The sequence below is a fragment of the Suncus etruscus genome, chromosome 2 (assembly GCF_024139225.1).
Source record: "Suncus etruscus isolate mSunEtr1 chromosome 2, mSunEtr1.pri.cur, whole genome shotgun sequence".
Classification (NCBI taxonomy): Eukaryota; Metazoa; Chordata; class Mammalia; order Eulipotyphla; family Soricidae; genus Suncus; species Suncus etruscus.
The window spans coordinates 12,204,165-12,218,995 of record NC_064849.1 but is presented as its reverse complement, the minus strand read 5'-3'; the positions used below and the strand labels follow the sequence as shown (position 1 = coordinate 12,218,995).

Here is a 14,831-nt window from a genome sequence, read left to right as displayed (position 1 = left end):
CACATGAGCAGTTTTCTGGGACCTTGGAAGTCCGCAGAAAAATGGTCAACCCAGCAGGGGTAGTTTAACTCCATCGAGCTCACAGTTCTATAGCTAGACATGCTTCCTGCTGGTCAAAATGACCCGACACCATGACCTTGCCTTGGCTTCAGTTAGTAAATCCCCAGCCTGCAGACCAAAGCCTACATCGATCAAAATGCCATGTGGAAACATTCTAGAATTCTCTGTGAATTCTCTGTCCTCCTCCACTCCATCACCAATTGCATCCTTCCCTAGTATTGCATGGCAGTTCAAGCCTTCACCTTGAATGTCTGTTTTCCTCACACACTGAAAACATTTGCTGATGGCCTGTGATATTTCCATCATTGTCTGATGAGACCCTCATAGAGGTTTATGGAGACCTCTAGGTCATGGAGGTCATAGGTCATAGGGCCCCTGGAGCTTAAAGTTGAGTTGGCATGGACTTTATAAACAACTTAAAATGCAAAAAAATGATTAGAGCCAGGGAGGAGATTAGAGTGAGGATGAGAACACAGATCAGAGAGAGGATGCTGCTTTAAGGATAGAAGCAAGTTAAGAGTAAGGTAGAGCATCCCGCCTCCCTTCTTGGGCACAGAGTGAGGTGAAGGCTTTGTCTCTCTGTTCTGGCACTTTCTGGAACTCCAGGAACAACTGCTAACTGCCCTGCATTTACGTTTCTCCCCATCTAGCAAAGGGACAGCCCACCAGCCCCAGTCTTGTACTTTCCATGGCCCCAAGAGTCTTGATTTCCATTTATTTTTATTTACTATAATAGTGGTTTCTCATGGACATAATAATTCCATCATCACAGTTATCACCGGTGTACCTGTCTAACCTCCCTCAAGGTCCCCAGTAATCCCCCAACTCAACTGTTGTTGTATTAAATAATTAACGATGGGGCTGGATGGCGGTGGATTTCTTTCCGTGCCATTCCAGTCCACGTGGCTCTGCAACCTTCATGCAGTCGGCGAGTCCCAGGCCCAGGTGAAATCACTCACTCACAGTCAGTCGTCAGAAAGCAACAACTTTATTCAAGCCCTAGCCACCACGTGTGTGTGGCCTATTCATAACCTTTCAAGCACAGCAATATTTTGCTAGCCCTGCATCTTATTTCCTGTTAGCCATCTTCCCTTTGGGCTCCATGCTGGTCAAAGACCAGAACACAGAAACCCAGAATCCAGAGCGCACAGCAGCGCAGAAAGGGCAAGGAGCCAAACTGTGTGTGGGCCAGTTTCCCCCTTATGTTGCCCTTGGTTCTTTGTTGCTATTTCACTTGTATCGTTAAGTCCCACAGATGAAAGAGATCCTTCTGTACCTATTTGTTCCTTTCCTTCTTTTCCTTTCTCATTTTTGTTTTTGTTTTTGTTTTGGGGCGATGCCTGGCAGTGTTCCGAGTCAACGCCTGGCTCTGAGGTCAGGAATTACACTTGGGCTTAGGAGACCATATAGGATTCTGGGGATTGAACCCTGGTTGGCTGTGTACAAGGCAACTGGCTTACCACTCACTGTGCTAATACTCCAACCCTAATATTTCTTTCTGAAGAGTCTTAATTTTAAAGCTGGAGCCGGAAACTCACATTCCTGGGCTCCCTTGTGGCTAAGTGGCAGGGACTGTCCCTGATTCTTTGTCACCTCAGCCCAAAGATCTGAACTTACTAGATACTGGAGCCTGAATGAGTCACCCAAACTAGCTACCAGTTCCATTTTCTGTTCAAAGCATCTGTTTAAACAGATTCTGTTGTTGGCAACCAAGAGCTCAGACAAATACAAGAAGGATGATTCTGAAAGAAGCAGGATCAGGTAAGGAAGAAGGCAGAAAAGGCAATTATGCAGAGGGGTGGAAGTGGGAAGGTGTGGCATAGAGAAGATGGTCTTTGGGCAGGAGCATCTTCTCAGAGTTTCAGGAGGAAACGTCTTCAGCTTGGGACAGATGAGTCTTAGTTTCTCTGCTATTCCAGGGATACCCAGAATTTGCTGGGCACATCTGCCATTCAAATGGGGTTGGGAGAACATGCAATTAGATGGAAGAGAGGAGCATGGGGTACACATACTATCTTGTTTATGAAGTTTGAGCATGATTGGATTATGAGTTCCAGAAATGGAAGAAAGAGCATGCCTAGAGAATGGTGCTTCTGAGGCTGGACACTGACCACAAGCTGTTGACTTCGTGACCTTGGTCACCAAGTCACCAGTTCTCTGAGTCCCCGGTTCCTGGGATGGGAATGGGGAATCCAAAATAAAACAAAGCTGAATAACTTCAGTGGTTAGGTATGTTCAAATGGGAGTTGTCAACACCACAACCAGTTCTTTACCAAGTTGTTAAGAATATTGCAATCTAGGGGTCAGAGTTATAGCACAGCAGGTGGGACATTTGCTTTGCACGTGGTGGACCTGAGTTTGATTTTCAGTATCCCATATGGTCTCCTGATCCTGCCAGGAGTGATTTTTGAGCACAGAGCCAGCAGTAACCCTTGAGTGCCGCTGAGTGTGGTCCAGAAACCAAAAAATAAAATAAAATAAAAGATCAAAAATTGAGGATACGGATTGTATGAAACACAAAAATCATACGAAAGGTGGCGTCAGGAAATCAAGTGCAACTTGCATCTCAATCTTGTCAAAAAGGGCAGCAAGAGGCTGAACAGAGGGGAGAGATTTGCCTTGCATGTCACTGATCTGGGTTTTATTCCACTATTCCATAGGGTCCCCCAAGATGGCCAGGAGTAATTCTACAGCCAGGAATAACTCCTGAGCACTGATGGTTGAGCCTTCCAAATAAATAAAAATTCATAATAATTATTAATGATAATAATAATTATTATAATTAATAGTGATAGAAAAATGGTGCAAAAAGGATTCTTAGCCAACACGGGCGGGCAGCTGGCAGGCCTCCGTATGTGCCAGCGGCCCCTTAGCCCGGCCTAGGGTAGGGGGGCTCGGACATGGGTCACCCGACCCCCCTCTCCCCCTTCCTCCGGATCTCCAGGTGGGTTTCTGGAAGGAGCTGATGGGGCACCCTGGGTTTTCCCCACTCCCTGGCCGGGTCCGGACCCTGGCCTAGGGTGGGGCTTAAATCCCTGTCCTTCGGGCTTGGGAGGGTCTCTCTCCCTTCCTGGAGCAGGATTCTTAGCCAACACGGGCGGGCAGCTGGCAGGCCTCCGTATGTGCCAGCGGCCCCTTAGCCCGGCCTAGGGTAGGGGGGCTCGGACATGGGTCACCCGACCCCCTCTCCCCCTTTCCTCCGGATCTCCAGGTGGGTTTCTGGAAGGAGCTGATGGGGCACCCTGGGTTTTCCCCACTCCCTGGCTGGGTCCGGACCCAGGCCTAGGGTGGGGCTTAAATCCCTGTCCTTCGGGCTTGGGAGGGTCTCTCTCCCTTCCTGGAGCAGGATTCTTTAGCCAACACGGGCGGGCAGCTGGCAGGCCTCCGTATGTGCCAGCGGCCCCTTAGCCCGGCCTAGGGTAGGGGGGCTCGGACATGGGTCACCCGACCCCCCTCTCCCCCTTTCCTCCGGATCTCCAGGTGGGTTTCTGGAAGGAGCTGATGGGGCACCCTGGGTTTTCCCCACTCCCTGGCCGGGTCCGGACCCTGGCCTAGGGTGGGGCTTAAATCCCTGTCCTTCGGGCTTGGGAGGGTCTCTCTCCCTTCCTGGAGCAGGATTCTTAGCCAACACGGGCGGGCAGCTGGCAGGCCTCCGTATGTGCCAGCGGCCCCTTAGCCCGGCCTAGGGTAGGGGGGCTCGGACATGGGTCACCCGACCCCCCTCTCCCCCTTTCCTCCGGATCTCCAGGTGGGTTTCTGGAAGGAGCTGATGGGGCACCCTGGGTTTTCCCCACTCCCTGGCTGGGTCCGGACCCAGGCCTAGGGTGGGGCTTAAATCCCTGTCCTTCGGGCTTGGGAGGGTCTCTCTCCCTTCCTGGAGCAGGATTCTTAGCCAACACGGGCGGGCAGCTGGCAGGCCTCCGTATGTGCCAGCGGCCCCTTAGCCCGGCCTAGGTAGGGGGGCTCGGACATGGGTCACCCCGACCCCCCTCTCCCCCTTTCCTCCGGATCTCCAGGTGGGTTTCTGGAAGGAGCTGATGGGGCACCCTGGGTCTTCCCCACTCCCTGGCCGGGTCCGGACCCTGGCCTAGGGTGGGGCTTAAATCCCTGTCCTTCGGGCTTGGGAGGGTCTCCTCCCTTCCTGGAGCAGGATTCTTAGCCAACACGGGCGGGCAGCTGGCAGGCCTCCGTATGTGCCAGCGGCCCCTTAGCCCGGCCTAGGGTAGGGGGGCTCGGACATGGGTCACCCGACCCCCCTCTCCCCCTTTCCTCCGGATCTCCAGGTGGGTTTCTGGAAGGAGCTGATGGGGCACCCTGGGTTTTCCCCACTCCTAGGCTGGCTACAGAGGTTGGCTAAGGGGGTGGAGATTGATCTGGGGGGTGGCAGATAGCTGCTCAGCTATACTTAGGCTGTCACTGGCAATTTCATACCAGTCTACATTTTGCAAACCACGCGGGGGCTAGCGCCCCCGCGTGAACATATGCTCCTCCCAACCATTAGTACCCCAGATTTACTCTTCTTAAGTTCAGTAACACACAGTTCTATTCTCTGACGAAAGACATACAGTAGATCTAACAAATCCCAGAACTACTTAGAAGGACAGAAATTAAACACATATTGAACACATATTCTTTTGAATATTTTATGGGTATTTTCTTTAACTGATGTAACTCTCTATATATTCTTCTACTATGATGTTTCTATCCACTTTTCATCTTGTCTTTTCTTTGTAAGCTGTTCAGTAAGGATTGTTGGTGGAACTGTCCCTCAGTTTGATTCCTATGATTGAACTATGTCATGGAAACTGCTGGTCTTGTTCCCATTGCCTCCAGATGCACCAATAACGCTTCATGGCATTGATCCTTGTTTGTATAGACACATTAAAATGGGAAAACACCATACATACAGATAAGTTCTTATCTAATAAATCTCAGTACAATGAACCTTACACCCTGAACATTGATATAATGACCTGGCACAGGCCTCAGAAGAATGGGCATCCTCCATTCACGCCGGAACCAGGCAAGCTATCTACGAAACATCCAAGGTCTTTTATAGCAACAGCTGGAAGCAGTCCTCTACCAGGAAAGACTCTACCAAGGGTCTGACATCGACCTCTTAAAAAGAGACTTCCGTTTACACTGAGAAGACTTGACAACAACAATGACCTGCTCTACAGGACATGGTTCTCTCTATTGCCCCATAAGTGTGAGGTGAAATGAGAGGATGCTCCGCACCATCCTGACTACAATATGGGATATGCAGACTCCAGGATCTTTAATACAGAAGCATGATACCAACAACAACAGAGACTAAGTGAGGAATGGAGGTGTATTGCCACTACAGAGGATGACTTGAATTGGACAAACTAGTGTGCCTGGAGCCTAGAGTCAGTCCTGTGCCAGGAAACTTCAGGGGTAGGGTCTCCTTGTATTTAGACCATAATTTGCCTTTCCAGATCCCTTATGTTTTGGTGGGCCTATGCAAACAAATGCCACTTTAATACCGTTTTTTACTATGTTCCCTTGACTCCAATCCTTAAGAAGAACAACCCACTAAAACTTTTGAGGCTAACTTAAACTAGTAAGCATATGCATGGAACTAGAGAAATGTACTTTGCCCTCAATGTTTAAGGAGTTACATAAGCCTAATGTCTTTAGATTATATTGTGTGCTGCTAAGAAATAGTATGTACTACAACTGGGGATTTGAGGGACAAAGTAATTGTATTGTACATGAGTTCAGTTTTGTTTTTCTTAATGTTCTTTGGCTGAAAGTTCAAGACTGGGATATCATCAATGGGACTACCGAGAATTCTGTTTATGGGTGATTGGGCTTCCACTGTAACTTTACCCTGTCCTCTTTCTTTGCATCTTTGTTGTCATAATTAAAATAATAATAATAAAAAAAAAAAAAAAAAAAAAAAAAAGAAAAATGGTGCAAATGCTAAAAGTCCCACCTCTTAATTATGCCTGGAAAAAGCCTTTCAGGGGCTTCTAGCAATTATTGACCGCAAGGACCACTTGAATAAATCAATTCCATCTGAATAACCTTCTAACATTCTACTGAGTGCCCATATCTGCTTCTTTCTCTGCCTGGATGTCACAACACACCCCTGACTCAGAGAGGTCTGGTAAGTAGCCTGAAGTCACACATCATTGCAGTTTTCCCGCCTCCTGCTTTTAGCCTGACAGTGGGTTCACTCACTCTGGTTCAGACAACTGGCAAGAGATAATATGAGGAAGACTGGAAAGGGCGGTAACTGAGGAGCAGGAATTTCAACATGAAGGACCGGGAAGGCAGTGGTGACACAGAAGCTCAGAATCCAGCCAGGACACACACACCTCAAAAAAGTCAGCCCTTTCTTGTGCTTGCAACATGGGTGAGTACCGGGTACATCTGGGCTGGCTGGCGACCATGTCTGTCTTAGCAAACCACTTGCTGAACCACTGAGTGACCAGCTAAGGCCCAGAATACCCTGGCTCCATCTGCTCCTGAGAGGGCTCCTGGCTGGCAGTTCTAATACTTCCTGGAGCAACTCAAACCATCAGTGAGAGAAGGGTCGTCCTGCCCGGGAACAGCCACATTTTGTCAGAGGCTTCAGAACACAGGCGAGGGTTCCTCTCAGTGACCTGGCAGCAGGCCTGAGGCCCCAGGACCTCACCCCTGGGTCCTGAGAAATAACCCCTTGAAGCCAGCCTTTGAGGAAACAATTGAGAGGTGGGTCTTCTTGGAACACTGTACAACATTTGGGAAAAGAGAAAAATAAAAGTCCCTGCATTGAATAGCCTTTCTCAAGGTTGTAAGGCTCTGGCAGAGTTGAGTTGTTAGTGGATTTCTTCCACAGGATGGACAAACCTCATAGAAACACACACACACACACACACACACACACACACACACACACACACACACACACACACATTCATCTCAACCTTCAGTCCTGTGGGAACTAGCGTCTAGGCCTTGCTTTATCTCATCTGCTGGACCGCTTTTTCTTATAAACAATAGACCTGGATTCAATCCCCAGCACCACATATAATCCCTTGGGCACTGCCAGGAGTGACCTCTTAGCATAGAGTCAGGATGTAGAGTGGCTGTAAAACACTAAAAACCAACAAAAATACACTGAGTTCAAGTTTCCTTTCTTTCTTCTCTTTCTTTTTCTTTCTTTCTTTTTCTTTCTTCTTTCTTCTTTCTTTCTCTTTCTTTCTTTCTTTCTTTTCTTTCTTTTTTCTTTCTTTCTTTCTTTCTTTTTTCTTTCTTTCTTTCTTTCTTTCTTCTTTCTTTCTTTCTTTCTTTCTTTCTTTCTCTTTCTTTCTTTCTTTCTTTCTTTCTTTCTTTCTTCTTTCTTTCTTTATTTCTTTCTCTTTCTTTCTTTCTTTCTTTCTTTCTTTCTTCTTTCTTTCTTTCTTTCTTTCTCCTCTTTCTTTCTTTATTTCTTTCTCTTTCTTTCTTTCTTTCTTTCTTTCTTTCTTCTTTCTTTCTTTCTTTCTTTCTCCTCTTCTTTCTTTCTTTCTTTCTCTTCTTCTTTCTTTCTTTCTTTCTTTCTTTCTTTCTTTCTTTCTCTTTCTTTCTTTCTTTCTTTCTTTCTTTCTTTCTTTCTTTCTTTCTTTCTTTCTTTCTTTCTTCTCTTCTTTCTTTCTTTCTTTCTTTCTTTCTTTCTTCTTTCTTTCTTTCTTCTTTTCTTTCTCTTCTTTCTTTCTTTCTTTCTCTTTCTTTCTTTCTTTCTTCTTTCTTTCTTTCTTTCTTTCTTTCTTTCTTCTTTCTTTCTTTCTTCTTTCTTTCTCTTTCTCTCCTTCCCTCCTTCCCTCCCCCCTCCCTCCCTCCCTCCTTCCTTCCTTCCTTCCTTCCTTCCTTCCTTCCTTCTTCCTTCCTTCCTTCCTTCCTCCTTCCTTCCTTCCTTCCTTCCTTCCTTCCTTCCTTCCTTCCTTCCTTCCTTCCTTCCTTCCTTCCTTCCTTCCTTCCTTCCTTCCTTTCGTGGAGGTCTCACCCCAAATTACTCAAGGATTACTCCTGGCTCTATACTCTGAGATCAATCCTGGCAGGGTTTGGGGACTATCTGAGATGTCGGGACTCAAACCTGAGCTTGCTGCATGCAAGACAAATGTTTTACTTGCTGTTCTATTGCTTTAGTTCTGCAAATTTTTTTTAAAAAGAAACTTTCTACCATTATCAAAAATATTAACAAATACAAAAATTAAAAAATTATTAACAAATATTTGAAAAAATACTTTGAGCCTTAATAAAAATGGATTTTCGCCAAAAGACTAGAGCTGTATGTTCTGTAAAAGGCAAACTAACTGGCTGTAGAGATGGGTCAAACTCGCAGCCCGCGGGTCATAAACGGCCCTCTGTACAACATTTTGTGGCCCTGCCCTAGAGGAATCTTTTTTTGTTTTGTTTTGTTTTAGTTGTTTGGGTCACACCCCCTAATGTTCAAGGCTTACTACTGACTTTGCACTCAAGGATCACCCCGACTTTGCCTCCTGCGGCCCCCAGGTAAATTGAGTTTGAGACCCCTGGTAGGGGCTAATAAGTAGAGTTAGTACAGTGGCTACAGTGTTTATGCCCTGTGCAGCAACCAGGACATCACTTGTGGTTCCCTAAACACTGCCAGGAGTAGTTCTTGAGCATCACAGTGTGTGGCAAAAAAGTTAAATTTGTTTGTTTGTTTGTTTTTGTGACCATACCTAGCAGGGATCATTCCTGGCATTGCTCAGGGACCAAATAAGATACTAGGATTGAACCTTGATCAGCAGCAAGGAAATTGCCCTACCCACTGTACTATTATTCAGCCCAGCAAGAATTGCATAAAAAAATAAATATAAACTAACCAGTATTGCAATGGGAAGGATAATAAAAAAATGTTAAAGATGCTAGGTTCCCTTTTCTCTCTCCATCTCTCTTTCCCCTCACCTACAAAATAAAAAAAAGGGAAAATAATAGTAATATTAGAGATGCTTTAATTTTAATTCTCAGCTCTTGATACTATCAAAAGGACCAAGTGATTGCCATAGCAAGGACTTTCTCATTGTGGAAGCCAGAGAGATAGCACAGAAGGTAGGCCACTTGCCTTGCATGTGGTAGAGCTGGCTTTGATCCCCAGCAACCCTTATGTTCCCCTGAGCCCATGAGGAATCATTTCTGAGTGTAGAATCAGGAGTAATCCCTGAATACTGCCAGAGGTGGCTCAAAAAACAAAACCAAACAGAATTGTTTCATCCAACAGCCCAGCTACCATTTTCCACCAAAATAGGGGCCACTGTGATTTAGCTACCACTCATAGCTAATTATCTTTTTTTTCCTTTTATTCTTATAGCTAATTATCTTAAGCACACACCCAGTTTTATCATCCAGAGCACATTCCCAGCTTTCCCTAATCAATTTACTCTATCTTCCCTAAACACAGAAGCACATACCCTGTTGTAATCCCCTCTTACATACTACCTGATTGGCTGATAGAGTCCACACCTTACTCTCTACTTTACTCTTCCCTAATATAAATGTCCCTTTTCTATCTACAATAAATAGTTACTCTCCTGCAATGACTGGTGGATGCTTCTTTCTGAGTACTCTACATACCTGAGCTTCAACCTCACCAATGACTTCTACATCTTCTACAAACAGCGACTCTGTCCTCACCAGTAATTCTGACCTCACCAGTGACTTCTACATCTTGGGATCTGACCTTACCCGGCTTCATTTACACCCACTAGTGACTAAATTGTGTGCTAAGTATTTTGGGTTCGGGAAGTCATAGCAACGTGGACTCTGATTTTATGGAGGGAAAAATCTCATGGTGGAGAGAGGCAAAATAAAAACTAAAGGGGTTGGAGAGATAGCATGGAGGTAGTGCGTTTGCCTTGCATGCAGAAGGACGGTGGTTCGAATCCTGGCATCCCATATGATCCCCTAAGCCTGCCAGGAGCAATTTCTGAGCATAGAGCCAGGAGGAACCCCTGAGTGCTTCCGGGTGTGACCCAAAAACCAAAATAATAATAATAATAATAGTAATAAAATAAAGCCATTCTAAACTGGGTTGAGAACTACTTAAAAAAAAAGAAAAAAAGGGGCCCGGAGAGATAGCACAGCAGTGTTTGCCTTGCAAGTGGTCGATCCAGGACCTAAGGTGGTTGGTTCGAATCCTGGTGTCCCATATGGTCCCCCATGCCTGCCAGGAGCTATTTCTGAGCAAATAGCCAGAAGTAACCCCTGAGCACCGCCGGGAGTGGCCCAAAAAAAAAAAAAAAAAAAAAGGAAGAGAAACCCAACATCAAGGATTACAATAGCTCATTGGAGAGGTGGGTCTGTGGGAAGGTAAATTTCAGTGCAGAAGCCAAGATCAGGACACAGCTTATTCCCAAGTGGACAACAGTGGGATTTCCAGTAGAAAACTCTACTCAGAATCAGATTTAGAGGGATGGGAAAGTGGTGAGTGGCCCAAACACAAAACCCCAGGGCAGAGCCTAAAAGACACCATAGAGATGTGCTCTTTGCCCCTGATTCGATCAGAAAGCAAAACAGATGTTGTCTTAATAGTTTTCCAGACCAGTGGCCAAGGGAAAACAAAGTCTGTCATACATGTGGTTGTATTTAAAGGCAAGATTACAACACATGTTGGACTAATGCTGCTGGAGCTCAACTTTTATTGGTCACTGCAGCTAAGTTAGCTCGATCCATTGCAGTGGGAGGCTCTAGTCCTCAAGGGCAGCTGTGTGGTCACAGGAACACAGAGTTGACAAGGTTCACCCCCGTGTTTTTGCATCATAAGCTCCTCAGCTGCCATCCTGGGGCATTAAAATACCAATGTAGGGGCCAGGAGTGATAGTACAATGGAGAGGGCATTTGCCTTGCATGAAGCTGACCCAGGTTCGATCCCTGACATCCCACATGGTCTCTGAGCATCACCAGGAGTGATTTCTGAGCACAGAGCCAGGAGTAATCCCTGAGCATCATTGGGTGTGACCCCAAAATTTAAAAAAGTAAAATAGCTCAAAGAAAAAAACCAACTAACGGTAAATATTGGCTGCACAAACCACAGGCAGTCAACCTTCCCAGCCCCACCCTCCAGTGAAAGCTTTAGGGTCAATATTTATTGGGGTACCCCAAGGCAGACATTGAGGCTTTATTTGGGCCTTCCAGGAACTCTGTGTTTGAATTCCAGCATGATAACCGATGACAGCTAGATGCCTGTTGTTTAATTATAAATTATAAAGTCCTAGGGTTGGTGGGTGAGGCCTATCTCATCTCGGCCTGGTGCCTACAGCCCCTTTGGTTGGCAGGTCTGTAGGTTGCAGAGTAATGGCAGAAATGATTTCATAGACAATCAGTTGAACTTTCAGGAGTTATTCAGCTTTATTCCATGGCCCTAGCCTCCATGTGCATTTTCCTCACATGGCCTCTCTGCTAAGCCTTTTCCCAGCAACTTTTTCTCTGCCCCCTCCATGATTTCTTGCTGTGTCTTCCTTTATTGCTATCTCTCTCCCACTGCCCCAACCAGCCTCTATTATCCTCTATCCCAGTGGTCCTCAACCTACGGCCCGAGGGCTACGTATTGTATTTGTTCCCTTTTTGTTTCTTCACTTCAAAATAAGATAAATGCGTGTGCATAGGAATTTGTTCATAGTTTTTGTTTTTACTATAGTCCGGCCCTCCAACGGTCTGAGGTACAGTGACCTGGCCCCCTGTTTAAAAAAGTTTGAGGACCACCCATTGTGTGGGTCGGTCTGACCAACCAGGTGGGATAAATAGGAAGTTGGGGGGAGAGGTAACAGACTCCTGTCTTGGTTTTGGATTCCTCCTGTGCAAAAAGGCCAGGTCATCACCTGATACTCAGAAGGACTCTGAGGATGGGCCACGAGGCCTGAGACAGGGCGAGCCCGTGGTGGGCAACAGGTCCCAGATGGTCCTGCAGTGGAGTGGAGTGTAAGTCAATGCATCACAGTCCAGGAGATCTTGGCGCCCTTCACCCTCAGGTGCCCTCTCTCCTCTCTTCTCATCTCCAACAGATGTGACCAGCCCTAGCCTTTCAGCCTCAGGCATAGATTTGGGGGCAGCCATCATGCAAGTTGTAGCCAAAGAAAAGTGTCTTCCTCCCTGCACAGAGGGTGTGACCGGGATAAAAACCTCACAGCCTTCCTTGGAAGAATGAAAGGTCACTATAGAATTCTGTGATTCCCCTTTCGCCCATGTATGAGCACTGTAATGCAGTCTCCCCAGAACCCTAATAGCTAACAGACCTCCTTAACATTGGGGCCTGCCAGTCTCCCAGTGCACTTGACTTTGCAGCATCCTACCGAGATCCCTGTTCTTCCTCATTGCATCAAGGCAGAACTGGGACTGCTGATGTCTTATAACATCAGGGAATTGTGTGTATGTGGGTTTGTTTTTGATTTTTTTTTTGGGGGGTCACACTCAGCAGTGCTCAAGGGTTACTCCCGGCTCTATGTTCAGAAATCACTCCTGGCAGGCTCGGGGGACCATCATGAATGCCAGGATTCAAACCACCGTCTTTCTGCAAGCAAGGCAAACACAGTACCTTCATGCCATCTCTCTGGCCCATGTTTTTTTTTTTTTTGGGGGGGGGGTTTACACCCGGCAGTATTCAGGGGTTACTCCTGGCTCTATGCTCAGGAATCTCTCCTGGCAGGCTCAGGGACCATATGAGATGCCGAGGTTTGAACCACCGTCCTTCTACATGCAAGGCAAATGCCCTACCTCCATGCTATCTCTCCAGCCCCTTGGCTCGTATTTTTAATGCTACTTTACTGCAATCAATTCATTTAAATTCGAATAGCAGGGAGAAAGAACAGGGGTAAATGTGTTTGCCTTGTCTTGCAACCCATTCACACCGGTTGGAATCTGGGTGTACCACATATGGTCCCCCAAGTAATTCCAAGGCTCATTCCTGAGTACAAAGCCAGGATTACTGCTCACTGCTGGGTGTGCCCCCAAACTAAAAATAGCTAAATAAAATTAAAATGTAGTTAAATGGGGCTGAATTGATAGCACAGTGGGAGGGCATTTGTCTTGCATATGGCTGACCCAGGTTCAATCTCTGGCATCCCATAAGGTCTCTTGAGCACTGACAGGAATGAGCCCTGAGCACATAGTCAGCAGTAACCTCTGAGCACGGCCAGGTGTGGCCTCCTAAAATATAGCTATATGATTTGATTTTTTTTTTTTTAAAGAAGAAGGTACAGAGAGATAGTATAAGGCTTAAGGCATTTTTCTTGCATGCAGCTGACCCAGATTCGATCCTCAGAATCCCACCTGGTACCTTGAGTCTCATTAAGAGTAATCCCTGGTCAGCCAAGATGGCTGCCTGCAGGTTAAATGGACGGGCCTTGCAGTGAGCCACTGTGCAGAGAGAGATACATTACTGGTAATGAAATTTACCTTTTCCTAAGGTTCAAGATGGAAAACCATAAACAGGATAATACTGCCAAGGAAAACTTAATTTTTAATATTATAAACAGAAAAATTAACCAACTTCCAGAAGCAGAAAGGCACCTACTTGAGTATGGATCCACATTCATTGGAATTAATGCTGCTTTCAGTGGTCTAATAGCAAACAGTCTCTTTCGACGCATTTTAAATGTGACCAAAGGATGTATAGTTTCTAGCATACCTATGGCAGTGGTCCCATTTTTTACAGCAGATGTGTCTTACAAAGGTTTTATAAGTTTACCTTTAAGTACAGGTGATTTGAATTGTGAAACCTGTACCATAATTCGTGGAGGGCTGGTTGGTTTTATATTGGGTGGTCTATACCCTGTTTTCTTGGCTATACCTGTAAATGGTGGGCTAGCAGCCAGGTATAGCTCAGTTTTGTTACCTGAAAAAACAAATATCCTAGTTTACTGGATTGGGATTTCCAAGCCTGTCTTTAGAAAGATGCTATTTCCCATGTGGCTTCAAACTATGTTTACAGCCTATCTTGGATCTATTCTAGACAATATAAACTACTTATAAAGGCTCTTCAGTTACCTGAAACTGGCCAAGGAAATGCAATGATTGTTCAGTAAGACTGCACCCAAATAAAATTATAAAAATAAAAATAAAAAAGAGTAATCCCTGAGCACAGAGCCAGGAATAAGCCCTGGGCACTGCCAGTTGTGGCTCCCAAACAAAACAAACCAACAAACAAGTAGCATGTGTGGCAGAGGTCACACCTGAGACAGGGACAATCCAGAGATCAGAAATGCAAGAGTCAAGAAACAGTACAATGAGAAGGAGGCAGAAATCTTGGGATTGCCCACGGGGGACACAGGACGCAGAATGCATAGGTGCCAGTTTTGTGTCGTTTCACGACCCAAGTCTTTGCTCAATGGATTCCTCCCTTTCCCTTCCCCAGCAACATCCTCCCTGTTTTTCTAATTTCAGACCCAGGCACCCTTCTTCGGGGTGGGGGGCGCGGCTGTTCTCTTTTCCACCCACAGAGCGGAGTGAATAGATCCTTCCGTGGAACTCCAGCCTCTCTCTAATTGTCCCCAGATGGGTGAGCAGGAGCAGTTTTGTTTTGGTGAAAGCCTTGCAAAGATCCAGCTGGTGGGCGAGGAGAGTGAGAGTAGGGAGAGAGGCCAGGCCTGGAATCTGAGGTGGGAGGGCTGGGAAGCACCTTTCCACCACCAGCTCTGCTGCAAAATCTTCAGGAAAACTGGGTGCTGAGATCGAGGGTCATCCATATATCAACCGACTGACTGCATTGAGAGAGGGAAGCAAATGTCTTGAAAAAGAAGAAAGAGATGGAGTAATAGTCCAGCAGG

General features: G+C 46.1%; 1 protein-coding gene across 1 annotated transcript; it reads left to right on the top strand.

Annotated features, from left to right (window-relative positions):
* The first annotated feature begins 13,409 nt into the window (after positions 1–13,409).
* LOC126001291 (transmembrane protein 126A-like) lies at positions 13,410–14,037 on the top strand. Its single transcript, XM_049768526.1, has one exon. It carries the CDS (start codon positions 13,480–13,482, stop codon positions 14,035–14,037), a length of 558 nt encoding a protein of 185 aa, XP_049624483.1. The 5' UTR covers positions 13,410–13,479.
* The last annotated feature ends 794 nt before the right edge of the window (positions 14,038–14,831 follow it).